The sequence below is a fragment of the Lampris incognitus genome, chromosome 1, assembly GCF_029633865.1.
Source record: "Lampris incognitus isolate fLamInc1 chromosome 1, fLamInc1.hap2, whole genome shotgun sequence".
In the NCBI taxonomy this organism is placed as follows: Eukaryota; Metazoa; Chordata; class Actinopteri; order Lampriformes; family Lampridae; genus Lampris; species Lampris incognitus.
Window position 1 is genome coordinate 18,451,110 of NC_079211.1, and position 27,729 is coordinate 18,478,838.

The 27,729-nt window shown below is 43.9% G+C and overlaps 1 protein-coding gene across 1 annotated transcript; it reads left to right on the forward strand.

The window, feature by feature from the left end:
- The first annotated feature begins 14 nt into the window (after positions 1 to 14).
- Positions 15 to 27,729, forward strand: adam19b (ADAM metallopeptidase domain 19b). The gene is made up of 23 exons (XM_056276516.1): positions 15 to 30; positions 1,728 to 1,840; positions 1,998 to 2,068; positions 12,863 to 12,941; positions 14,096 to 14,172; positions 15,618 to 15,819; positions 15,991 to 16,056; positions 17,386 to 17,457; positions 17,604 to 17,770; positions 18,799 to 18,883; positions 19,300 to 19,439; positions 19,582 to 19,759; positions 20,021 to 20,110; positions 21,182 to 21,377; positions 24,463 to 24,571; positions 24,710 to 24,923; positions 25,416 to 25,493; positions 25,962 to 26,070; positions 26,222 to 26,354; positions 26,582 to 26,672; positions 26,986 to 27,369; positions 27,512 to 27,612; positions 27,723 to 27,729. The coding sequence occupies exons 1-23, from the start codon at positions 15 to 17 to the stop codon at positions 27,727 to 27,729; spliced, it is 2,778 nt and encodes a 925-aa protein (XP_056132491.1).

The window sequence follows — 27,729 nt, forward strand, 5'->3', positions numbered from 1 at the left end:
TCATACCAAACGGAATGCCGGTCATCTGTTGTGAGTCGTTGTCTCACAGTGATGCAGACATCTGCCCTTAGCCCACGTTGTGCGCATATGTGACACTCCTTACTTTGCTCTTCTGAAAATACATCATCATTTGATATCATGAATGGCATTTAGACCAAATGCTACTACCTTTAGTTGATCTCTCAGACTGCGTGTCGTGGTCCCTTCGTGGACCAACGCTAGTACTGAGGAGTTGTCCTTGGTTATTTTGGTATACGGCACAGTTCCTTGTCTGCTCGGGGACCAATATCATCGCTTGCAACCATCAGGGAAAGTATGCGTGCAGTAGTATTAAATACAGTAACAGCAATCAATACCAGGCCAATGAAGACCAGTGTTGTCTCGCAGCCAGGGCACCATTTAGAGGATACCTAAACTGATTCATCTGCCTGCGCTATCACCAGCTCTAAGAATACCACACACACACCCTTGATACACTATCCATGTGGCATGTGGCCTGTGACATATTTAACACACTTACAGCGTGCTCAGTTTGAATGGCTGCCGGCAGCCACCTCTAGATGGAAACAACCTACTGTAGTTATATATAAACAGTACGTAATATGGGGGGAGGGGGGTCAATTAATTTTGATGCAAAGCTGTTTGTCGCTGTGAATGTCTATTCCATCAAATCGGCACTGTTTTCCAGTGTCATTTGTTTAGGCTGCATAGCTCAACTCTTGAGCTGCACGATCTCTACCCAGGTGGAGACAGAGTGCAAAATAGGGCCGTTATTTAAAGACAGCACGTTTCCATTCAAGCCCATCCTCAATGGGCCGCCGACTCGACATTGCCCTTACAAATGAGAGGATGTCGTCCAATCCCGATGATAACGTACGTGTTACCCCCTTTTTTCCGCATTTCTGTGCCACTGTCTTCTTCGTCGTGCACAACCTCATCATGTTAACATGCCCCTGTGGTGGAGATAAAGGGGAGGGGCCGGCTCAATGAAAGGGAGAGCGCACCCTCGTCTTCTGCAAGCATCCTATTGAGGAGAAACGGCGGTTCGGCGCGATGTAAAAAAAAAACAAAAAAAAACGGCAGCGTTTATGTTGAACATTTCTTATTTTTAATTTTGTTTCCCCACGTGCGATGTCACACCCAAAGGCGTAGCATATGAGTGTGTCAGATCACCGCATTTTAGTTGAACGACCCGTCTTTTTACCATGTGTCCAGAAGTGCGCCCGTGCCGCTCTGATGTGTATTTGGATGCTGTGCGGTCTCCTCTGTGTCTCTGTCTGATAGTTCTCCTCCGGTGTGTCTTGTCTGCTGTGTCTGAAGGCGATGCTTACAGTGGTGAGTTTCCATTACTCCTGAATGAACGGGTGGGACATGTGTCATACATACATATATATATATACTATATGTATATATACTATATGTATATACTATATATATATATATACATAGTGCATATGGTACTGGTAACGAGTTGATTGCGGAAGAGTACGCTGGAATGCGCGCTCCGTTTTCAATACGTTGCCCACCGCAAATAAGCAAATGTGAAATTATCAATCGCTTTTCTTTTTTTTAACTGCACAACTCTACAGACAAGTGTCCCGTTCACCCTTTTGTTCCCATATTTGTGCAGTTTTGCTCGGATCCATTCAATCATAAAATGACTTAGACGTTAGTGTGTAGGGGCTGTTGCCTGCTGCTAAGGTGTTGGTGTGAAACAATCGTTTCAGGGCAAACTGAGCAGAGTTTCCTGAAGAGCAGCCTGCAGCTCATAGATAGTTATGAGATTACCTATGTCAGATGGCTGCACCCTGACCGACACTGGAGGTCCTCTGGCAAAGAGGTGAGCTCGCTTTGTCGCACTCTACTGACTCACATAAGATTATTTTTGAGGTTGTGGAAAAGCCTGTCAATCTTGAATTGACCCGGGTTTGATTGATCAGTGGTTGCTATCAGATAAATGACCCATATATATCTTGTTATCTCCCCAATAATGGCAGCACCCTGGAGAGACAGAGGTCCTGATCACAGCTGAGGGGCAGGAGCTCAGACTACACCTGGAAAGGAACGAGTGAGTGTCTGAAAGCATAATAATTTTGATTCATTCAAAGTGTTGGGATAATGATGCAGATGACAGATTATGGCATGAAGAGTGGCAGAGCTTCTTTGTAATAGGCTGCAGAATGAAACACAGAGCCAGAAAGCAATTCACATATTGCCTTGTTTAAAAGAAAAAGGTGCCATTGTGATTAAAGCAACACTGCTGCTGCAGCCCATCAAGGTCAAATTCGCGGCTTCAGAACTCCATGGGACTTTTCGGAGAACCCATTTGTTTGACCAGATGTTGGCTGTCACACAGTCACGCAGATAAAGGTCAGTCCCCCCGTAGAGGCAGAGAGGGGGATGAAGAGTGGGAGGAAAGGAACGAGAAGGGTGTGGAGGACACACGGGATGACACCCGATCCGAGTGCCTTGGGCAATCAGGAAGTGAGATTGCACCTTTGCACTCAACTTCCTGTTATCTGTTGAGGGAAGGTTGCTTAGTGACAATGGGATGGGGACAGGAAATGAAATGAGAGTGTCCAGTCCGTGTAAATGGACGATGCGCTGGCAAGGTGGATGGAGAGTCAGGGGAAGCTTTGGGGATGTCAGTGGTGTGAATGTGGGCTTTGGCTCTGCGAGTCTTAGATGATGGAGCCAAAGCCTTCTAGGGCTCTTAGAGATGAAGCTCGTTTTTTGGAAAATGCACCAACTATCAAGTGTATGTATGCCTGTGCTTATCTTTGTTTTCATTTCTGTCCCTGTACCCCTCTCTCTCTCTCTCTCTCTCTCTCTCTCTCTCTCTCTCTCTCTCTCTCTCTCTCTCTCTCTCTCTCTCTCTCTCTCTCTCTCTCTCTCTCTCTCTCTCTCTCTCTCTCTCATTCAAACACATGCATACACACTCATACAGAACACGACTGTGCAGTGTCTTACTGACCATTCCCTGAGGGACTTGTCTGTGGCACTCACAGCAGTTGGTCACACTGGTAAAATACCTTCTGGTGGAGTGATTATCCTCAATGGTGTGTGTGTGTGTGTGTGTGTGTGTGTGTGTGTGTGTGTGTGTATGTGTGTGTGTGTGCATGTGTGTGATAGTTTGGGTGTGTGTGGGCATGGGGGCTGTAAGACAGACAGATGGAAAAGAACAAACAGACAGGGTTTTTAACTGATTGCTCAAATTTTCACTTAAAACTCTTCAAAGGAAGAGGAAATGCAATCGACCTGATAACCCCTTTTTTGTCACTTGCAAAAAAAACAGCTGCTTTTGAAACCACTAGATTGCATGTTTCCAACCATATCTAAGAAAATCTTACCATTTCCAAACGTGTGGTGTAGTTAGCACTCGTGAATTCATTCTTTGTGTCAGAATAACAGCACATTTGAATAGATTTTGCAATCTGCAAAATCCGTTTAGGATATATTTTTACAGTAAAACCTGTTAAGCGCTGTATCATTTCTAATTCTTATCATTTCCTGTTGGTCTTTTTGTTAGGGCTGAATGAAAGGCACATCTATTATATTGTCTCTGGGCTGACTCATTCGTGCAACATTAACATGTCTGAGGACAAAGATATAGATAAATCTGGCAATATTATACAAATACTGTATGCTGCTCAGTGTGGCTTTAGATTTCCACTGTAGAGAAGCGCCAAAGGAAGAATGATACGATAAGAGCATCCATACTGAAAGTTTCCTGTGTAGCAGTGGGAATGATGTGCTCACCAGATATACTAGTTATGTTACATGGTGGTAGAGAGTCAGCACTCTCTACGTTATCGAAATTACCATGAAGTTTTAGTATTACTCACATCCACTTCCTAACCCCTCCACCTACCGGCGTCCCCTTCTCCTGTAGCCTGCACAGCTAACTGCATGCCGGGTTTGGCTGTTGTGGTTTGTCCCCTCCCTTACTCCAATGACAGGGTGTGAGAAAAGCAATTTATGTAAATCAGCTTTTTTTTCTGGCTTTTGAGATCAGTTTTTTTGTGTGGAAAGAAGCCATTGAGCATGCTTTCAGCAGCCCTGGTAACTCCATCCCTGTGTCCTGACCCCCGTGTCCTCATTGCCCCCTGCCACAGTCCATTTGCCCTATTCATCTGTGAGTGGACAGCTCCATTGCCTGGAAGGGATAATAAGGAATCAGGAACACTTTATTTGTCATGAACTTCCGTACATGAAATGATACGAAATACCGTTTCCTCCAGCCCACAGCAGTGCAACACGTTATATTCAGTGACCCGACAACAGAACTCGAACACACAGTAAACACAAAACCCAGCAGTTTGATTCAGCTTCACAACGCACTCACACGTAAAGCCGCCAACTGTAGTAAAACGTCCCTCCTGGCCTGGGCAGTGGCGGAGTATCGCTGTCTTCCGCTTGTCGGTAATGTCGGAAAAGTTCATAGCGTCAAGATAAGTCTCAAAACCATCAACCAGGCGGTCCACGACTGGAGGGCCGCCGGGCACAGCCAGGAATGGTACCGGTGGTATTAACCATCTCTCGTCGCCAATGTTATATTCAGTGAGCAGACAACAAATTTGGAGGTCCACACAGCAGTTCAACGCAACATAAAATCTCTTTACGTCACAACGCACTCACACGTAAAGCAGTCAACTGTCGTAAAACATCAAAACACGTTACTCACGTAGCTACGCAACACGAAAAGAACTTCAAGAACACACATACTAACTAACACATATATCTAAACTAACGCATTTATCCAAACTATAAAAAAAATCACTGTAAAAGGGAACGAACGCCAGCCAGGATGACTGTCGGAACTGCTGGTCTGCATGGGCTAGCAGTTAGCTTAGCCTGCCCCGCTTCCGCTTCCTCGTCGTATGCACCTCCGGGCCGTGGTCGTCGGGCCCACCGGATGCTGCAGACCAGGCTCCCCCAGCCGATCCAACGCCAGCTCTCTCGACACACCTCCCCGCACTCCACACGACGACACCAAAAACACCACAGTCAGCGCCAGGCGAGGCCGCTGCCAGACCGCCCTCGGTGTTATCGGAACTGCCGATCTACATGGGCTAGCAGTTAGCTTAGTCTGCCCCGCTTCCACGTCCTGTCAGACCGCCCTCGGGTTTACCTCCTCGGTCGCAGCTCCAGGCAGTGCCGTGGTCCCTGGGCCCACAACACGCAGCAAACCAAGCTCCCCCAGCCGATCCAGCGCCAGCTGTCCCAGCCATCAAGACAAATTTTAAACGCAGACGTGGACAAAGACAATGCATGGACGGTACTGGGTCTTCCCACACCGGTCCTTTTTTTTAAGTTAAACGTTTAAATTCTATATACAACAAACACATAAAACAAAGGAAAGGGGGGTAAATAAAGTAAAGAAAATTAAGAAAATTAAATAAATAAAATTAAATACAAAAAATGAAAGGGGCCCTGTGATGGACTGGCGGTCTGTCCAGGGTGTTTCCGCCGCCCAATGACTGCTGGGATAGGCTCCAGCATCCCCGCGGCCCTGAGAGCAGGATAAGTAGTTTGGCTAATGGATGGATGGATGGACATAAATGAAAAGGAGAGGAGTCCTAGGAGGTTTCTGCAAATTCAAGTTCTTCCGTCAAGTCAGAGAGTTTCATAGAATTATTCTTCTCCATCAGTGCTGAGAAATCCATGAATACTGGGATGGCATCCAGCGCTTTACCTGTGCCCCCGTCCATAGGGTTAGTGGTTGTGTCAGGAAGGGCATCCGACGTAAAATTTTGCCAAATCAATATGCAGATTGACAAGACCATACCGGATCGAACAACGGTCAGCATTGGTGCTGTGCCCTCACAGGGTCCTGATGGAAACTGTAAAATCTGCTGTGGCGACCCCTGAAAAACAGGGAAAAAGCTGAAAGAAGAAAGAAATCAGTGCTGAGAAATAATGACATAGTTCCCTGTGAAATATGCAGAAGTTGGCTGCGTTTTCCGGTATTTGTTCTTGCGTAAAAATAACTTCTCAAGAATAATGTCTGTGTTAATTGCCAAATCCTGTATTCCATCTTTCAAAAACATACCACAAATCCCATCTGCTTTTTTAGTTCAGAGAAATTGTCAAATTTAGGAAACAACCAGTAATGCAGATCTTCTCAAAACGCACCAGCAAACTGACATTCATAAAACACATGTTCTGTTGTTTCAATGTGTTCATTGCAAAATAAGCAGTTGTTACAGTCTAAACCAAATCGATATCTTAAAAATTCCCCAGAAGGATCTATTCCATTGAGAATTTTAAAGTGCACTTCCTTTAATTTTGGTGCAATTGGAAACTTAAAGAATTTTGTTCTCAATTTTTCAGCTTCATCTTTGGAGAAATATTGTAAAATTGAGTTTCTGTTTGATTAAAATGGATATAATTCTTTGAAAAAGACTCCAGATTGTGGTGTTGGGTAATTTTAGACCGATGAGATCATGTCCATTCACCAAAAGTTTAGGAAGGTACGGATCTACATTGATACAAGTTATAAGACATCGCGGTTACAGAGTGTGGGATTGCTTTGATAAAGTATTATAGCGAATTCGGGGGACAACGCAACCACAGTAACTGCCGCGGCCGGGAAGCGAACCCGTATCGCCCGCACCGTAGGAGGCATCGCTAACCGCTCGACTAAAGTGTCAGATCTGCGAGCCAGCGGCCAGCGTGTCTTCTTATCCATGCACGTTACAGTATCATATTGTTTTTGGTCATTTAAATTACATTTTGGACAAAAATTCTCATGAGATACCACGTTTCCTGTATTTTCCATTAAGCGCATTACAGACCATATTCCTTTCTCAAGCCAATTTTTATAAAACAAGGATTTATTTCTAAATACCACATACCTGCAATTCCACAGTGGAGTGGTATGGGGGCTAAAATGCTTGTAGATCATTTTCAATATAGTAATATCTGTTGATGAAACGTGGATAATTTGATAGGGAGTTTTTTTAAGGACATAATTACATCTAAGAAGAAGGTTGATGCCGCCAAGCTTCATAAAAATTTGGCTTGGGATATAGAACCATAAGCTATTTTCATTTTTCACAAAGGATCTTAACCAATTTATTTTGATAGTACCATTAATACATTCAGTGTCAGTGGCTTTTAGCCCTCCTTCCTTATAATTCCTTTTCTAATATAGTGTGTTTTTCTTTTCCAGATATAATTAAAGTTGACCTGGTTTAGTGCTTTCATTGCATTTTTTGGGAGTGACATCGATTAAACTGGGTAAATGAATCTTGAAATGCACTCCGTTTTTTGTGAGAAAATTTTGGCCAGTAATAGAGATGTCCCTTTGGGACCACGAATTCAGATAAGATTTATGTTTATCTAGATTATTCCAAATGTTGAGATTATCCAGTGTGTTCTCCTTTGTAATGTGTTTACCTAAGTATTTAACAGTTGATTTAACCGGGATATTGTGAATTGTTGTCAGAGGAGAGTTATGAATTTGAAGTAATTCATATTTTATTAGGATTAATCTTAAACCAGATGCCTTAGAGAAGAAATCAATTGTATTGAGAATTTTTTTGGAATTTGATTACCATTTTTCATGAAAATGGTTGTATTATCTGTCAGTTGGCTGATTGACAACTGTTACCTAATGCTGTCAATTTTTCAAAATCTGAATTTTTCACAAGAATGGAGAGCATTTCTGCTGCAGCGATAAAAAGCAGAGGAGAGATGGGACAACCTTGTTTAATTCCTCTATCAATTAAGAATCTTTGAGATGGACCTTGTGGTAATAAGACTATGCTATTAGTATCCTTATAAATTAGTTTAACTAAATTTATAAAGTTTTCTCCTAATCCAAACAATTCTAAAGTACGAAACATAAACTTGTGTTCAACCATGTCAAAGGCTTTTAAAAAAAATCCAAAAACAAGATAAAACCTTCCTCTTTAATCAAATAGTTGTAATTCAATAAGTCAAGTACAAGTCATATGTTGTTATGAATTAAGCATCCTGATTGTGTGTCCGAGATCATTTGTGTGATACTGGCTTTCAATCCGTTTGCTTAAATATGAGTTGGAATTTTACAGTCTTTATTAAGCAGGTTTATGGGTCTTAAATTGTCTAAATTGTCCCACCGGTACTGGGTGAGGCTGCTGCAAACATGAATTTGCGCCGCCATCTTCCCACACCAGAAACGGAAAACTACATGGGGCTTGAATTGGCCTTAATCGTACCTAGTCTTTTCTCTTTTCCCCCCTCCAGTCTTCTCTGTCTTAGATTGCATAGTTCTGTTTCAGTCCAGCACCCTATCAGTTTTTCAGTATGAATCACTTAGTCCAACTATGGAATCTGGGGCCCTTGTGTCCTTCCTTCCGATGACCGTGCGTGTGTGTGTGTGTGTGTGTGTGTGTGTGTGTGTGTGTGTGTGTGTGTGTGTGTGTGTGTGTGTGTGTGTGTGTGTGTGTATACACATGTTTGTATATGTATGTTTGTGTGAAAATATGGGAAGGCTTGCAGGATCGTGTGTGTGTGTGTGTGTGTGTGTCTGTACGTGTGTGAGTCTTCTCCTCTCACTTTACATCAGCTCAAGCTTTTATCTTAATGAAAGGCTGTGGCAAGCCTAGAAGAGAAGGGTGATTTGGTTAAGAGCCGGGCAGATCTGTGCGCTGACTCAGGGAGCAGAGAGCAGAGGAAGCGACAGAGAGAAGGCTGGAGAAACAGAGAGAGAGTGGAAGGAAGTGACTGATGGGAGTGAATGAGAGGAGATGGGTTGAGGTCAGAAAAGTCATGGAAGCAGAAAGGTGACTGTCGGGCTCAGTTTGGGTGTGTATTTTTCTGTGCCTGGGCGAGATAGTGCTGATGTCATCCTCCATGTCTTTCAGTGTCCTTTGCCCTGCCTGCTCACCCCAAAGTGTACGAACCCTGATTGCAGCACTCCCCAGGGAACTGCTCATAACATTACACCTCTACTCTTCCCTCCTATTCTCTTCTCTCCTCTCCTCTTATCACTTTATCATGTCCTTACACTCCTTTCCTCCCACCCAAGCCTCTGCACTCCTTTTTGCTCCTCTCCTCTGTTCTGTATCCTACTCCACTTTCTTCTTTTCTCTACTTATATTTTCTTATTTCTTCTTTTCCAGGGCCTCTATTCTGCTTTTCTCTTTTCTACTTCTTTTTCGTGCTCTTCTCTTCTCTTCTCTTCTCTTCTCTTCTCTTCTCTTCTCTTCTCTTCTCTTCTCTTCTCTTCTCTTCTCTTCTCCTTGTCTCCTCTCATCTCCTCTTGCCTCATCTCCTTTGTTCTCATCTCATCTCGTCTCTTCCAACTGCTCTACATTTTTCTGTTGTTCTCCTCTCCTGTCCTCTCCTCTCCTCTCTTCTCCCCTCCTCTCCTCTCCTCTCCTCTCCTCTCCTCTCCTGTCCTACTATCTTATATGAAATTAAATACCTCATCACTCCTCATTTCTCTCTCCCCCTCACCTCATCTGTAATTCCCCAGGGATCTGGAGCCAATATACATCTCCCACATGTCCTCTAAACTCAGGGTGGGAGATCATGGCCACCCGCAGACAAATGACACACACAGGCACACACAGGCACACACACACACACACACACACACACACACACACACACACAGTAACCCAAAGAAACACAAACAGATCTAACAGAATGCACATTAATGTTAAAGCTGGCCATGACGGATAGCAGGTCCAAGGAGCAGGGAGAGAAAAAGATATATTTGCTTGTCCCTGTTTTCCTTTTAGTCTATGTTTAGTCTCACGGAGCTGAGACGCCGTCTGCTAAGATGTCTTTTATCCAGGCCTCCATGTTGGACACTGGCAGACACACACACATAAACACACACACATGCCCATACAAAAACTATATGAACCACTGTCACCCTGGTGCAATAAAAGCCTCTTCACCATTCAGTGCTAAATTGGTGTTTTGAATTACGTCATCCCCTCTCCTTCCTCCTCCCATGCCTGCTGATGTCATCCGATACCATGAGAGAATGTGACCCACTGACCCTGATGCATTAGTCCAACCCCCACCCCCTCCTCACCCACTCCCCCCCACTGCATTAGCATCAGTGCAACGTCCATCCCCTCCCACCCCACCCCATAGACCATAGACTGAACCAAGGCTTTGTCTCAGTCTCGCTGCCAGAGAGTCCTGATTCAGCCTGTAGTGCCCTCCTCAATCACTGCATCTGTCTGGAGCCTGGAGCACATCCAAACTCCTGAAAACCCTCAAACTCCCTCCACCACAAAGAGATCTGCTCTATCTTGATTTGCAAGCCCCCCCCCCTTGCTGCATCTGCCATATTTCAGTTAGGTTAAGGGGTTTGGGGTGTGGGTGGGGGGGTTGTTCTGTGAGTGGTGGTGTAAGAATTTGACTCGCTAATGAAGCCAACCATGCAGAGATTAAGAGTGAGCAAAAAACTTAATGCAATGCAGATCCGGGTGTTTCGTTTACGATTTGAAATCACATTTCACTCCACTTCTATTAACATATTGCTTGTCATTTAGTTTATAAACAATGTAGTGATAGATTGGAAAATTACGCACACAAAAAAGAAAAAGAGAAACATTCAGCGGATTTGTCAGTATTTATCCATGGCTCTTCTCTCCTCGCCTTTCTCAAATATGCCCTTCTCTTCTTCTTTCTTCCATTTTTTCCTGAACTGTTTTTCCCTGTACATATATTTTTCAGAATGGTCCCATATTCAGTCAAATCATTAAGTTTTCTGAGGTAATGGTTGTATTTTTTGTAGTTAAAGCCATGTTGTGTCTACGTGTCATGTAGTCGTCGGTTATATAGAACAAGCAGGGGAGAGAGGGAGAGAGAGATGGAGAGAGATTGATTTTTATGTCTTTCTTTATGTCTGAAGCGGTTGCCCTTTATATATAGCAACTGGGGGACAGTAGCAATGGGACCTCAGTTAATCATCAGCCATTATGCCACTTAATTGTGCCTGTCGGGGGCAGTACAAGAGAGACAGAAAGAAAGAATGTGTTTGAAGATGTAGGAGCGGCTCTGTTGGGAAGATGTGTAGAGTGAGAAGAGCAGCAAAGCCAGAGATATGCCAACAATGGAAATGGAAAAAGAGTGGGGAGGGGCGGGGGGGGTCTTGATAGAGCTCATCACGGTACAGTAGGGGATTACCCAGTTAATTGAGACGTCATTCAGATGTGCTGCCACGACATGACCATTTGAGGCGTCTGCTGGACTTCATGAGGCTTTGAGTGTGTGTGTGTGTGTGTGTGTGTGTGTGTGTGTGTGTGTGTGTGTGTGTGTGTGTGTGTGTGTGTGTGTGTGTGCGTGTCTGTGTGGTGAATGAATGTATGTGTTTATGTGCTCATGCTCATACTTTCATTCATACATACATGCGTGTCTGGCTCAGAGAGCCATGTCTAAATAAAACACCCCCTTCCCCCAATTGTCCTTTTACCCCCATCCCCAATACCAGAGTGATAGTCTGTTGGTCTGTTGAGAGATGAGACGGGCCTTTCTCTGTCTGCATTTGTTTTTTTTTTCTTGTGGCTGATTGTATCAACAAGCTGCTATTGTTTCAGCAGGCATGGCCGCCATGGGGCATTTGACGACAGGAAGGAAGATTATGTCACCTCATTCCCTTCATTCATCTTCAGCAGCCAGCCCGTTTGATTTCTCTTTGTCACTCACTGACTTCATCCTAGGTCGTTGTAAAGGGAATGAGAGCAATTCAATAAAACATCAGCCACAACCTCACAGAGAGGTATTGGTAATTGATGACCAGACATGATGAACAGTGAACAGAGACACTGACGGATAAAAAGATCTTAGTCAAAGTCTTACCTAACCAAGTGACGACCACCTAAGATTCCCCGCCTCAATTAAGACGGGCTTCTCTCCAGAGTCTGCTTCCCTGTGTTCCTGGGTGCTCCAGCTCTAGACCTCCCGTTTGAGGGATCTGAAACAATGTGGAGGATAAGGATGAAAGCAAATTTTGAGAGAGAGATAGAGAAATACCAGCTGTGAGGCAAAACCGAGTTTATGAATGAAAACAGGAAGAATGGATTGAGACAGGCTTGGCAAGAGAAGGACAGGAAAACAAGCATCTGCAGAAAATGTAAATATTAGGCCAGTAGGTTGATATATTACAGTCTGACAGAGACAGTCTGAGTCCAGCGATACACCCACACACCAACACACACACATATGCATATATATATATATATACACACACATGCATATATATACACACACACACGCACAGGGAGAGTGGGATATTATGTCTTTTCATGATGAGAATGATTGTTAATTGTTCTGTCTTTGTTTATATTTGCCAGAGCTGTCATTCTCCCATGGACTGTTCATATGTTAGTGTACTTGTGGAGAATATCAACAGATAAAGGGAAGAAGAAAAAAAAACTCCTCCATGGCCCATGGCCATAGGAGGAGTTAGGTGAATAATAGTCCTGTCAAACATGCAGAATTCTGGACACGCCAATGAACACAAACTCTCACGATAAGGATGTCTCCTCGGCCGCTCTGCCCATGAGGTTAAAAGGGGGTCGTTTAGCCGAAGTTAGCAAAGGTGCATATGGAGGCTTTCACAATACAGTTCTTGCATTAAACCCAGTTTTCATTCTTATCCCAGCAAAGATCTCAGTGTAAAGCTTTCAAGCGCTTACTCTGAAGAGTAGCTCTGTCAAAATGAATGTTTTATGAGCTGCTTACCACTGGAGAAAAACTCAGCCTGTTCCTTTTCCTACAACCTCTATATATCTTCTCCTACCCCCATTATTCCACCATCTTTTTCCCTGCTCCAGCAGATTGCATGCCCAGCACTGCATAGTATATTCTCTTTGTAAGTGTCACTGTGTTTGTACTTTCTTTATTCTAGGCAGTTATTGGCCCCTGGATATCAGGAGATATGGTATACTCCCGGCGGGGCCCGCCAGACCTCCTCTCCCACCTACACTGTAAGTCTATGGAACAGCTTGATGTTCCCAAAATGGAGAGGACTTAAATCATCGTGGAATGGCGAACCATTGATTTGGTCGATGAAATAGGACCACATGAAGACAGCAGACAATAAATAAAAAATAACAACAACATTCCATGCAATTAGAACCTGCCAACACAATAATAGAGTGATGCCTTATTGATCCCTGTGGGGTAAACTCTAATTTCGTATGCAATACTCAACATCCAGGTCAGGGAATAGCACCCCCGCAGATAGAAGAGATTCAATTTCTTAAAAAAAAACAAAAAACAAAAAAAAACCCACTTAGAACACTTAAAACCATAGAAAATAAGAAATGATTGTAGTATCTCCTGTTTCTTATCCATGGTATTACTATACAAACACTATAACAGGGTGTCTGGGTAGCGTAGCGGTCTATTCCATTGCCTACCAACACGGGGCTCTCTGGTTCGAATCCCCGTGTTACCTCCGGCTTGGTCAGGCGTCCCTACAGACACAATTGGCCGTGTCTGCGGATGGGAAGCCGGATGTGGGTATGTGTCCTGGTCACTGCACTAGCGCCTCCTCTGGTTGGTTGAGGCGCCTGTTCAGGGGGGAGGGGGAACTGGGGGGAATAGCGTGAGCCTCCCACGCGCTACTTCCCCCTGGCGAAACTCCTCACTGTCAGGTGAAAAGAAGCGGCTTGCGACTCCGCATGTATCAGAGGAGGCATGTGGTAGGCTGCAGCCCACCCCAGATCGGCAGAGGGGGTGGAGAAGCAGCGACTGGGATGGCTCGGAAGAGTGGAGTAATTGACCAAGTACAATCGGGGAGAAAAACGGGGAAAAATCCAAAACAAAAACAAACAAATACAAATACTATAATATGTGCTACAGTATAACTTTGGGAACACTTTCTACACGACAGAAATACTACAGTATTTGTATTGTAATGTGTTGAAAGAAAACAAAGGAAGTAATTCTTTATGGTTCCACTATAGTCCGTTTTCATGTGGGTGGAGAGCATTATTTCCAGTGTAGAGGCTCTAGTCTGGGTTTTTCCTCTGATGGCATGTCTTCTTGTGTACAAAGCCGCCCTGCTTCGTCTACATGGGGAGATGTATTTGAGATGTATTTGAGATGTATAGAGAAGACCGTTTTTGTGTTTCAGGGCCACTGTTTCTATCACGGGGAGGTTGTGGGTGTGGAGGGCTCCAGCCTGGCGGTCAGCACATGCTCAGGACTCAGGTAAGAAAGCGCCACCTGATGTTGCAGAAGAGGGCAGGAGTTCTCACACAAAGCCTGCACAGCACACGGTGTCTGTGATCAAACTGTGGTTGAATAGACAAGTGATAAGTGATCTTAGAAGTATGCAGTATGTAGGGCAGTCAGTATGTTAGTAGGTCAGTGGCTCCAGCAGTGGTTCACTGAGGGCAGTACAGTTGAGAAATCCAGTTTTTCCCTCCGTAGTCAGGCTCCAGTGCAGCTGATATTTGCTGGCAGAGGTATTCAGAAAAGCACAACACTCAGAGGAGGAACAGACACACATTAAAAGAGGTTAAAACCATGTGTCTGTCCGTTCATGCTCAGTGCGCCACATCTGCAGGATGAATGAATGAAGGAATACAGCCCCCGACTAATATACATTCTCTAGTCTGCAGAGAGGCATTGAGTGCATACACACACACACAAACACACACACACACACATACACATTCACATGTAATCACTTAGACTCAGGGGACCTCATCAGGGTGAGCTATAATTTTGGACACATGTGGGTGTCGACCTCTCCAGATGTTTTCTACAGCTGTTTGTGTGTGTGCGTGAGCATGTGTGTGTGTGTGTGTGTCTGTAACATAAGTATCCATGCTTATGAATGCACATTTGAGGAGGCCAGAGAATTGTGTATTGCTTTGGCTCTCTCGATTGATGCAAATCCACATGAGACATGCATCGCTCTGCTCCACCTATGTGCAACCTCCAGCACAAGCAGATTTATACCCCTGCTGTTAACTCTTCCTGTGATGTAGTCTTCCAGATGACAAGACACCATATGGTTTTCAATATGTTTCCAGTTGACAGTATAATAACTCTTAAGTGGTAGAACACAATATTCCAATATGACCTTTTGGTTAAGTTGAAATTTGAAAGGACAGTGGAGTAGGATGGCAGGGTGGGCAGTGGGCGGCATGGTGGTCCAGTGGTTAGCACTGTTGCCTCACAGCAAGAAGGTCCTGGGTTTGAACCCCAGACTGTCCCAGGTCCTTTCTGTGTGGAATTTGCATGATCTCTTCGTGTCTGCGTGGGTTTCCTATTGATGCTCCGGTTTCCTCCCACCATCAAAAAGACATGCATGTTAGGGTTAATACTCCTGTCTGTGCCCCTGAGCAAGGCAATGGAAAGGAGAACTGGAGTTTGTCCCCAGGTGCTGCAGCTGCCCACTGCTGCTATACAATAGGATGGGTTAAATGCAGAGAACAAATTCATTATAAGAATATAATTCGTTGTAAGAATACAATGTCAAATATAATGGCTTTCATTCTTTCATTCATTAATGTTTTATTGTTTTTTTTCTTTTGCATTTTTCTACGACGTGCGTTGAGAAGACATATGACGCAAGTTCATGTTGCCCCTGTTTTAAGCCGCGGTATGCTCGAGTGGAAAGATTAGGAGTGCCTTTGTTTCCCCAGGGGACTGATTTCTCTGAACAGCAGCGTCAGCTACCTGATAGAACCGCTCCCGGTCTCCACGGACCTGCAACAGTATGCTGTGTTCAGAGCTGAGAGCCTCCATCTGCCCAACGGAAGCTGCCTACATCAACCTGGTCACAAGGAGCCTGAGCATGGGCTTAGCAACCTCATCCATGGAATGATAATGCCACAGAGAGACAGAGTGAGTCCAAACAGGGGTATGAACAGCGCTTTTGTGTTTATGTTCTTAACCTGGGTGAGAGTCTCCCCTCATTCTCCACAAAGTATGACAGCGGGTTCCCCCCCCCCCCACCTATTCAGCTTTAGTAGCATTTTATCGAACCTGTAACTATGACCGTCTCTCTGCTTACAGGAAAAACGGGACTTGAGCCAGAGTATGAAGTATGTGGAGCTGTTGCTGGTAGCAGACCATGCTGAGGTAAGGATAGATGCACACACACACACACACACACACACACACACACACACACACACACACACACACACACACACACACACACACACACACACACACACACACACACACACACATATGCAAAGACATCAGTGTTAGAAAACGGGTGTCTAAATTCAGGGGTTAGCCAGTTTCTACACTGATCTGTCAGACAAACCTCAGGGCTAAAAGATCCCATGGGTGTGTAAGAGCAAATTTGTACGTATGAACAATTGATGAACGAGGCCAAACAGAAGCTGCTGAGTTCCTCTACAACTTGTAAAGAGCCAAACCACAAGTACAGCTGAAAAAGAATAAAGCCCCTAAGTAATAGTTTTGACTAGAAGTGAGTCAGCCCTGTGATGGCCTGGCGGCCTGTCCAGGGTGTCTCCCTACCTGCCGCCCAATGACTGCTGGGATAGGCTCCAGCATCCCTGCGACCCTGACACACACACACACACACACACACACACACACACACACACACACACACACACACACACACACACACACACACACACACACACGCACCTTTACTCACCCATCACTCATCTGGAAAAACTGCCTTAGAAGACATTTTGTTCGGGCTGTGGCCTAGTGAAAGCGACGGCGTGGTTGGTGTAGGTGATCTGTACAGAGGGGTACAGTGTGTACCATGTATCAAGGCTGGGTTCAAATCCAGCCCAGACCCTTTGCTGCCTGTCAGCCCCTCTCTCTCCCCTGCCTTTTCTCTCTCTCTCTCTCTCTCTCTCTCTCTCTCTCTACTGTCGTTGTCAAACAAAGCAGAAATGCTTAAAAAAAAGCCTTTATTATAGTGACATGTCCTTCCTCGGCTTATTTATATCATGCCCTGAAGAAGCATGAGCCGCTATGCGTGGGCATTTTAACTTAAGGTGTGCCTTAGCTTGGAGAGTTTTTTCTCCCCTCTTTTTCCTCATTGGCATTTTAATTGTGTTTGAGTTCTGTAGTAGAAATCAAAAAATAAACTAGGAATTGGAAGACAATGAAAACTTATGAAAGTATTTTTGATCTACTTTATATCCTTAATATAACTGTATTTGATAGAAGAAAAAAAATGTTTATGCGCAAGAGTAATACTGGGGGTAATGTGAGGGCAATTAGAGGCATCAGTTGATGTTCCAGCATAGACTTAAATCACATCCTTTTTTTCATTTCAAGTTTGAGACACCTCCTTGAGGTTTTACCAGATAAAACACATCCTGTGTGTGTGTGTGTGTGTGTGTGTGTGTGTGTGTGTGTGTGTGTGTGTGTGTGTGTGTGTGTGTGCTTTGTATGGTTTTATCTCTTTTTCAGTTTCAGAACCATGAGCGAAATCTTGAGAGTACCAAAATGAAGTTATTGGAGGCTGCTAATTATGTTGATAAGGTAACTGTGCAGAAAAAGGTGTGAAAACCACAAACATTATTCCATCTTGCCTGTTTTTATTGGTGTATTAGATGCTTTTCCTGTGACTCTATGTCTATCTGTTTTCTGCTATGTTTATGTCGATCCTTTCCATGTTCCTGTCCCAGTACTACAAGGCGCTGAGCATCCGCGTGGCAGTGATTGGTTTGGAAGTGTGGTCGGACCAAGATAGGATCAACGTATCTGACAACCCATACAGCACCTTGGGGGCCTTTCTGGCTTGGAGGCGCAAGCATCTCCACATGCTGCCCAATGACAATGCTCAACTCATCACGTCAGTGGCTGAAGCACTTCCTGCTTCTATTTCTTTTAATGTTTTTCAGTTGATGATACCCCCTCTCCCTCCTTCTATTGTCCCCTATCTCTTTATGAGCCTTTAGTAGATAGCTCAAATCATCCCAACCTCTGGAAGTAATCAGTGCCGATATCGGTAACATTTTGAATGGATTGTTTCCCAACCTGGCACAGTGGCGTAGTGGTTAGCATGGTCACCTCACAGCAAGAAGGTCCTGAGTTCGAGCCCCAGGGTAGTCCAACTTTGGGGTCATCCCGGGTCCTCTGTGTGGAGTTTGCATGTTCTCCCCGTGTCTGCGTGGGTTTCATCCAGGGGCTCTGGTTTCCTCCCACAGTCCAAAGACACGTAGGTCAGGTGAATCGGCTGTACTAAATTGCCCCTAGGCTTGAATGTGTGTGTGTGTGTGTGTGTGTGTGTGTGTGTGTGTGTGTGTGTGTGTGTGTGTGTGTGTGATGGCCTGGCGGCCTGTCCAGGGTGTCTCCCCGCCTGCTGCCCAATGACTGCTGGGATAGGCTCCAGCATCCCCGCGACCCTGAGAGCAGGATAAGCGGTTCGGATAATGGATGGATGGATGTTTCCCACTGTGGCATGGTGGCACAGTGGTTAGCGCGGTTGCCTCACAGCAAGAAGGTCCTGGGTTCAAACCTCGGGATAGTCCAACCTTGGGGGTCATCCCAGGTCATCCTCTGTGTGGAGTTTGCATGTTCTCCCCATGTCTGCGTGGGTTTCCTCTGGGTGCTCCCGTTTCCTCCCACAGTCCAAAGACTTGTAGGTCAGGTGAACCAGTGGTACTGAATTGTCCCTAGGTGTGAAAGTGTGTGTGTGTGTTGGCCCTGTGATGGTCTGGCGGCCTGTCCAGGCTGTCTCCCCACCTGCTGCCCAGTGACTGCTGGGATAGGCTCCAGCATCCCGGTGACCCTGAATAAGGATAAGCGGTTTGGATAATGTATGAATGAATGAATGTTTCCCAACCTGGAACTAATCTGCAGTGGCATTTGTGTCTCCAGGGGGATGTCATTCCAGGGCACCACCATCGGGTTGGCACCTCTCAAAGCCATGTGCTCCGAGTACCAGTCTGGGGGAGTGAACGCGGTGAGAAGGCATCTATACTAATACTGGTTCTGTATATCCACTAGATTGGCACTGACAAGCCATGCCTCACTTTGGAGAAATTTTAAGACTATTATTTTTGGTGAAAAACAAAAAAAGAGTTGGAGATGTACTTCACATCTGTGGCTGTCGGCAGCAGTGTGTTAGCAGCTTTGTATTTCTGTTCTTACTTATTGTGAGAATAACTAAATATGGGTTGTGAGAATTTAATATTTCTTAGTTTTGCACAAGAGTGCCATGTCTCGGTTTATAACTGCATGCCACACATATGAATTTTATTATGTAGGTGACATGCTAACGCTTCTCCATTCTGATCCACCGTCTCTTCCAAAGTTGTCTTTGCCAGCAGATCTTTAAGTCATCTTTGAACCTCAACCCCATTTCCCTGTCCTAAACAGGATCACTCAAAGTCTGCAGTGGGTGTGGCAGCCACCATGGCCCATGAGATGGGCCATAACTTTGGGATGAGCCATGACAGTGCAGGCTGCTGCCATGCAAAAGCTGACGATGGGGGATGCATCATGGCTGCTGCCACTGGGTGAGATGCACAAATAAGCAATACAGATATGCCATAAAAACAGTGAGGGCTGTAAAATACAGTAAACTATCAAGTAGTAGAGTAATGGACTTTGCAGAATTGTATTTGGTCAAATATGACATTTCATGCTGTATTTACACAGACACCCATTCCCTCGTGTGTTTAACACCTGCAACCAAAAAGAGTTGATACGCTACCTGAGCTCTGGAGGAGGAAAGTGCCTCTTTAACCTGCCGAACACCAGAGCCATCTATGGTGGCCAACGCTGTGGCAACGGGTACCTGGAGGATGGAGAGGAGTGTGATTGTGGAGATGAAGAGGTAAGTGTGTGTGTGTGTGTGTGTGTGTGTGTGTGTGTGTGTGTGTGAGAGAGAGAGAGAGAGAGAGAGAGAGAGAGAGAGAGAGAGAGAGAGAGAGAGAGAGAGAGAGAGAGAGAGAGAGAGAGAGAGAGAGAGAGAGAAGAGAAAGAGCATGAGTATGTGTTAAGGATGCTATTCTCTTCATCAACATCCCTAGTGTGTTAAAGTATAAGTTTAGTGTGCATTAATCTAACACAAATTACTCTTATTGTGGTTATACAGGAGTGTACTAGTCCCTGCTGCAATGCCAATAACTGTACTCTGAAAGCTGGGGCTGAGTGTGCTCATGGGGTCTGCTGTCATAACTGCAAGGTACTAATTTATGCATCAATAAACTCTTCAAACACCTTTTCCCCTGTCAAAAGAAAACCTGTGCATTGTAATTCATAGATAAACGTACAAGAAACACAAGAATTTTACTCTCTTGTACTTGTGTAATGAGACGTAACAATAAAGGATCTTGAATCTTGAAGTGAAATTAACAATTCATTGTGAAAAGGCAAGAGGCTTGGCACACTTTTATAGCCTGGTCAAAGATCCATGCAGCTACCGGGTATGAAGCCTATGGCTTTGCATTAATACATGACAAATTTATCTTCTCTTTAGGATGATTAACATATTAAAAGAAAAAAATCAGCAAACTCAGATCATTCTTTTAGAGTACTTTCACTAAAATGTAATTGGAATTAGATAGACACAAAAATTAATTGTTTTTATTATTTTGCTAGCAGTAGATGAATCTGAATTGGATGAATGAATCTGAATTTACCCAGTTTGTTTTGGATGCTTAGTTCATGAATACTATCGCCCTCTTTTACTTTAGTGTTTATCTACTTCCATCTCTTTTAAGCTTTAGATGTTTAAGTTTTTCTCACCCTTGGGGCGCCCGAGTAGCGTAGTGGTCTATTCCGTTGCCTACCAACATTGGGATCGCCAGTTCGAATCCCCATGTTACCCTCGGCTTGGTCGGGCATCCCTAGAGACACAATTGGCTGTGTCTGCGGGTGCGAAGCTGGATGTCGGTATGTGTCTTGGTCACTGCACTAGCGCCTCCTCTGGTCGGTCAGGGTGCCTGTGGGGGGGGGGGAATAGAATGATCTTCCCACATGCTATGTCCCCCTGGCGAAACTCCTCTCACTGTCAGGTGAAAAGAAGTGGCTTGCGACTCCACATGTATCAGAGAGGCATGTGGTAGTCTGCAGCCCTACCCAGATCAACAGAGGGGGTGGAGCAGTGACCAGGACAGCTCGGAAGAGTGGGTTAATTGGCCGGATCCAACTGGGGGGATCCAAAAAAAAAAAAAAAAAGAAGTCCTCTTACTACTGTTTTGTTTCTGGTGGTTTATTTCTGCTGGTGTTTGTCTCTCCCCTTCCCTCTTTCCAGCTAAAGCCTCCGGGTGTGCTGTGCCGTGGCCCCTCAGGGCCGTGTGATTTACCAGAGTACTGCGACGGGAAGGTGGAGTCTTGTCCTGCCAACTTTTACTTGGTGGACGGTACTTCCTGTGCAGGAGGGAAGGCCTACTGCTACACTGGCATGTGTCTGACCCTGGAGCAGCAGTGTCAGTCGCTCTGGGGAGGAGGTTGGTCAGCTGACTTGAAATTCTGTGTGGCTGTCAAGGTGTCACCTATTTCCACATATTCAGCTTTGCTCCAAATTTAGAGCGCCACCATTTAAAAAAAAAAAAAAAAAGGTACTGGTGCGATGATTTGGTTCTCTCAAACAAATCAGAGGAGTTGACTCAACACACTATCAATATCCATATCCATATCCATATCATATATATATATTTATATATTTATATAACTTTGTTAAAAGAAACACTCAATGGTAGGGAAAGTGCTCAACAAATAAGGAGCAAAATAATCCAGTGAGTCAAGTAAATTCCTTATGAGACAGTACAAGCCTGTTTCATGCCATAACAGGCTTGTACTGTCTCATAAAGAATTTACTTGACTCACTGGATTATATATATATTCTTTGAATATATATATATATATATATAATCCAGTGAGTCAAGTAAATTCTTGTTTCTAAAGCTGCACGTGTGTACATTAAATCTCTTTTTGAATGTTCCCTCTGTTAGACCGACATATGTCTCTATTTTCCCGTTGTCATCTCTTGTCACCGTAGCTTGGTAGATAGCTCCTTTCACCTGGCATTTTCTCTCCAGGGGGCATGAGTCGTTCACACAGCAGTTGCAGTTAGGAGTGTCCGATTGTGATGAAGTTGTCATTGATTTGCTGATGATTCTTGTGTTGTGGGACAATATTATTTGTTGAATGTTAGGCCTGCAGCTGTAACTAATTTTGATTGTGTTCCTATTGAATGTCTTCATCAGTTGATGGTCCAGTGTAAAGCACTTATCCAAAAGTTCAAAAAACTGCTTACCGATGTGTGTGGCCACGGTGTCACTGTAGGGAGGGTTGTACCAGGTGATGTTTAGTTTTCTGCTACGTTTGTTGATTTGCTGGCAGTCAGTATTTAATGGTGGGTTGTACTTGAGCTTAAAATTGTAGCCACTATTTTGTAATGCATCTTCATATGGGAGTGTAGCTTCATCGAAGATGGACTCACTAGATGATAATTTTGAGAGTCTTCTATTAATGCTTTCTGGGATGTTCTTCAAGATGGATGGTGGGTGGTTGCTTTCTCTATGGACATACTGCAGCGTGTTGTTGGGCTTAATGTACGGCTTGTATGTGCCGTTCCTAAGGTCCATTGAGATGTCCAGAAAGTCAATTTGTTTTTTGTTTGCTTCAATTGTGATTTTTCTTAATTTGCTCGACCTCTCTTGGTGTTTTGCTACAAATTGCTAGCCCATCATTCCTATAGAGTCTGACATTGATGTCTAGGTCCTGTAATTGAGATAACAAATATATGCCAATTAGTTCACACGTTTCTGCCCCGTTGAAGCTGCCCATGGTTACATCAAATTTGCTATTACCTTTTCTCTGCCGTGGGTTTCCATTGTCATTCCAAAGTTTTGCTCGGATATCACTGCGTGTTTAGCAGCAAAATCAATGGCTTTGGATAGTAAATCCTCTCAAAAAACAAAGCATATTCAACCAGTAGTAAAATGTGCAATCTATATCTAACTGAAATTATTTTATCATTGCCAAACCAGAAATGTCCACATTGAATAACAGGAATGAATTGGCCAGCAGTTGCAGACATAGATATAAGCACCTATTTTGTAATTATAAATAAATCATGCCAATAGACAAATACCAGCCCCCCCCCCCCCATTGGACCATTAGCGATCATGTGTTTTTTGAATTTTTGAATGTCGCCCCTCTACCTTCCCCATTGGACGTTGTGCACATGATGTGCATGACGAGGCAGTAAATGGTATGTTCTTTCCCGAGTAGCTTTATTGACCGCTGATGATTGCTTGGCATGAAACAGACTTGTACTGTCTCATAAAGAATTTACTTGACTCACTGGATTTTATATATATATATATATATATATATATATGAAAAAAAAACTTAATACATAGCAGTACAAGCTTGTTTCGTGTGTCGCACACTCATCTCTCTCTCTCTCTCTCTCTCTTGCTCTCTCTCTCTCTCTATCTCTCTTTCTCTCTCTCTCTCTCTCTCTCTCTCTATATATATATATATATATATAGTCAAGAAAAATATTAAATATTGTAATGTTTTAGATATGGTAAGTGAGACTGTGCATTACACTAGGCTTGTCTGGGCTTTCGATGTACACAGTTTCTCCTATCGATGCAATTGCAAGTATCTGACAGCTGAACATGAAATTTCATGAGATGAGCTATGAGATTTGTTAATATTTGTTGACACTGACATCAGTTGGAAATGTCTAATCGTGCATTGAAATAATATGAAAGCCATGTTTGCATTTATTTATTTGAAAGGTTAGGCTTTAGGAAATCACATATGTCCCCACATTGCCTAAATATGGTTGTTGCGCATAGCCTTTTGTTGTTTTCATCAGCTCGTTGCATTGATTTTTCTAACTGGTTGGAGTTGGATTACATTCAGACCCTGTAGAATCAGTGTGAGCCTGACCACACCCATATCTCTTTCTGAAGATCCAGTAGTAATTTAAACAATGTCATGCAGACCGGTCACTTCATGTGTTCTAGTGTGATTGAAAAATTATATTTAATCAAGAAATTTAAACGTTACTAAATTCCTCCACATCAGTTGTGGACGTTGGAATATTTAGGTGATAAAATACATTTCCATCTATTCCATCTATATTAAAATAACTAATCATCCAGTTTATGTGTAACTAAAGGGGCTGGATAGAAATAGAAAATCTATCCTCACTGCCTTCCAAAGAGCGATGAACTCGCTGGTTTATTATTTCACTTACACAGCATGGGTCAGGAGATCAAGGATTGTTATTTGATGCGGTCCATGTCCCATGTTAAGTGTGTGTGTGTTCACATTGTGGCAGAGCTTCCCAGGAGAGACTCTTGTACCACAGGAACCATACAGAACAGTATGGGATGCCATCTGTCCTCCATCAGGTGGCCCCGCAACACTTGGCATTTTTTGTGCGTGTCTGTAAGTGTGTGTGTGCACGCAATTCTGTGTTTGTGTGTGTGTGTGGATGGATGTGAACAGGCGCGCATGTGAGCAGCCATGTTTATATTTACCTGTGCATTTTCTTTCCTCCGATCACAGATGGCCACCCTGCCCCTGACCTGTGTTTTAAGCGAGTCAATGAGGCCGGGGACGCCTTTGGGAATTGTGGCAAAGACCTGCTTGGGAAGTACAGGGGCTGCAAGGAGAGGTGAAGAGCAATATATTCAGCAATGCCAACACCACTCCCCTCCTCTCCCCTTTCACAGAGACTGACTGGTCATGTCGACCAGGAATTATGTTTAAATCTAATGTCTGATGCTGAAACCTGTTCTGCTGTTTCTGGCAGAGATGCTACATGTGGGAAGATCCAATGTTCCAGCTCTGCCTCCAAGCCCATTGACACCAATGCTGTTCCCATTGACACCACAGTCCGCCTGGGCAACAGGAGGATTCTGTGCAGGGGAACACATGTCTACTCACCCGGCCAGGGAGACGAGAGACAAGGGGACACTCTGGACCCAGGCCTGGTCATGACCGGCACCAAGTGTGGTGAGGACTCGGTGAGACTCGGACTGACACTTGGTGATGTGCCAAATCAGATTTCATTTGTCGGAGCTGCTTTTTGACAATTCCACATTAAAGGTACTGTCTGTAATGGCATGCCACCATAGCTATGTGGAGTACTGCCACAACACAAGCTCATATCCCACTATCAGGCCAACATTGTGAATTTGAGAAATGGAAGCAACTGAGAGCTTACGGTGGAATTGAAAGCGATGTGGTATTGGCTGGTTTTCTCATTTGCAAGTAATAAAGCAAACAACATTTACAAAGTCTGGCCAAAAAAAGAAGTGGGGCGGATGGCTGCTGTGTGCATCCATTGGAGATTGTACCTTTAAATATTTTTAGTGTGTCTATAGAGCGCCCACATGCCACAGACCGCTGCACGCCCACGATGATGACTTGCTTTTTCCTAAACCACGTCTTTCTGTCCATTTCTTTTATTCTCTTTTGTCTCCCTCCTTCATGCCCACGCCACTCTCCTTTGATAGATCTGCTTTGGGGGAGAGTGCCGCAACGCATCTTTTCTGAGAGCAGATGAGTGCAATGCCAAGTGCCATGGCCACGGGGTAGGTTTCTGACAGGCAAAGGAAGGGATGGGTGTGATGGGAAGAGGGAGTGTTTAACAGTGACAGTTTGGCTGTCAGCCCACCAAGCATATAGAAAACTTGGACTCCGTCTTGTTAGAGTGACCTTGAGGTGTCTGCAGAGATAAAAATCCTGTTAGTCTTAAAACGTCAGAGGATCTAATAATGACTGTCAATAAGGCGTGGTGAATACAGGTTTTAGAAAGCATTGGGAAAAAAGATTGTAGCATTATAGTGGTAGCCTTGAGTGCCGGTCAGGGTTGGTGAAGAATTGTCAAGTCATTAGTTTTAGATTAATCTCAAAACAAATTCTGTAATTTCAATATATCAGAATCAGAAACACTTTGTCATTTCATTTCATTTAATGCACTTGCGCACTTGAAATGAAACAAATCATCAAAACATATGTGGGGAATGGCAAGATATTATGTTCACCTCTTCTCTTTTCAGCTGTGCAACAATAACCACAACTGCCACTGCGACTCAGGATGGGCCCCTCCTAGGTGTGACCAGACTGGGGCAGGAGGAAGTGTGGACAGCGGACCTGTCATCAGCCATAGTGAGACACCTCGCCATCAGTTTGTTCATCAGACTATCAGAATTCACACCTGAATTAGTCTGTCAGCTAATTAGCTCTATAGAGTTATCATGCTATATCTTTAAGCTGTTCAATGATCTCAGCTGTCTTATTTTCAAATGTTCTTCAGCAGGTAGTCTCCTTCCGGTCCTGTTGCTCCTTCCTCTGGCTATTTTTGTTGTGTTGGCTGCGGTTGGACTGTGGTGCTTCTACAGACACAAGATCCGCCCACTGAAAGCTTCTGTTCCACCACCTCCAAATCCAAAGTGTGTGGCTCCTTAATGGCTATATATATATATATATATATATATATATATATATATATATATATATATATATATAGTATTAAAACTTTTTTCCTGCATCTGTGTATATATATATATAGATATGGGTTGATAAAGTACAGTATCCAGCAGACATTTTGCTTCATTCCATGTTTCCAAAGTGTTTCACTGTGAAACTGACAGATCCATATTTGTGTTTTACCCTTTAGTTGTTCAGTGCCAACCGAAACTGAACATCTCCATGTCTCTGGTCATACCAATCCTACATTCCTGCTAAGAAAGCAGGATTCAAACCAGCTGGTAAGAAAGTGGTATATTTCCTAGAATGCAAACATGGTAACATATCTTGTGATGTTTTATATATATATATATATATATATATATATATATATATACACACACACATATATATATACACACACATATATATACACACATACATATATACACACATACATATATATACACACACATATATATACACACACACACACACACACACACATATATATATATATATATATACATACATATATATATATATATATATATATATATATATATATATATATACACATATATATAAATGCATCTCTCAACTCTATTTTGTCAGTCCAATCCTCGTCCAAGCCCATCCTGCCCTCCTCGGTCCAGACATGCTATTGTGCGTCCTACAGTAAAGCCTCCCCCTATACCTGCTTATGCGGCAGAGCAGAGAAAGAAACCCGATCTGGCCCAGACCCAGCCTCAGGTTCCTCCTCAGACAAAGTCCTCTCCTCAGGACCGTACTCCAGCCCAGGTTCGACCTCCTCCTGTACTATCTCGCTTGACCCAGGAGAAAGAACCCCAAGCCACACCTCCTGCACCCTCCTCTGCACTACCAACTTTACCGTCTACGGCCCCCAAGCCCCATCCCTCACCCCCAACATCGGAAAACTCCCGACCCGACCCCCCTAACAGACCTCCACCACCTTGTCCCGTCAGCAGACCATCAGTGGTAAGTTGAACTTTGGTGTTAATACAGGTGGCAACAATTAAAGCTGTACTTATAACCTATAGTCACAAGTCTGTAGATCAACTACAATGCACATAAGGCATTTCAGCAAGAATAAGATGTGTTACTGTTGTTTTGAACGGAGGAGAAGCAACAGAGAAACCAGCTACAGGTGGTGACCTCAGATGCTCTCCAGAGAGGAAAGGCTGCTCTGGCTCATTCTGCTGGACAGAAAAAGCCAAACAGGTAAATCCTTTTATTCCTTGAGTGTTTTTATTTGACCAGTTAATCTCTTTTCAGTCCACACAAATCTACCACAAACTTCATATTGATTCTTGTGTTGTTTTTTTTTTTAGATCCTAA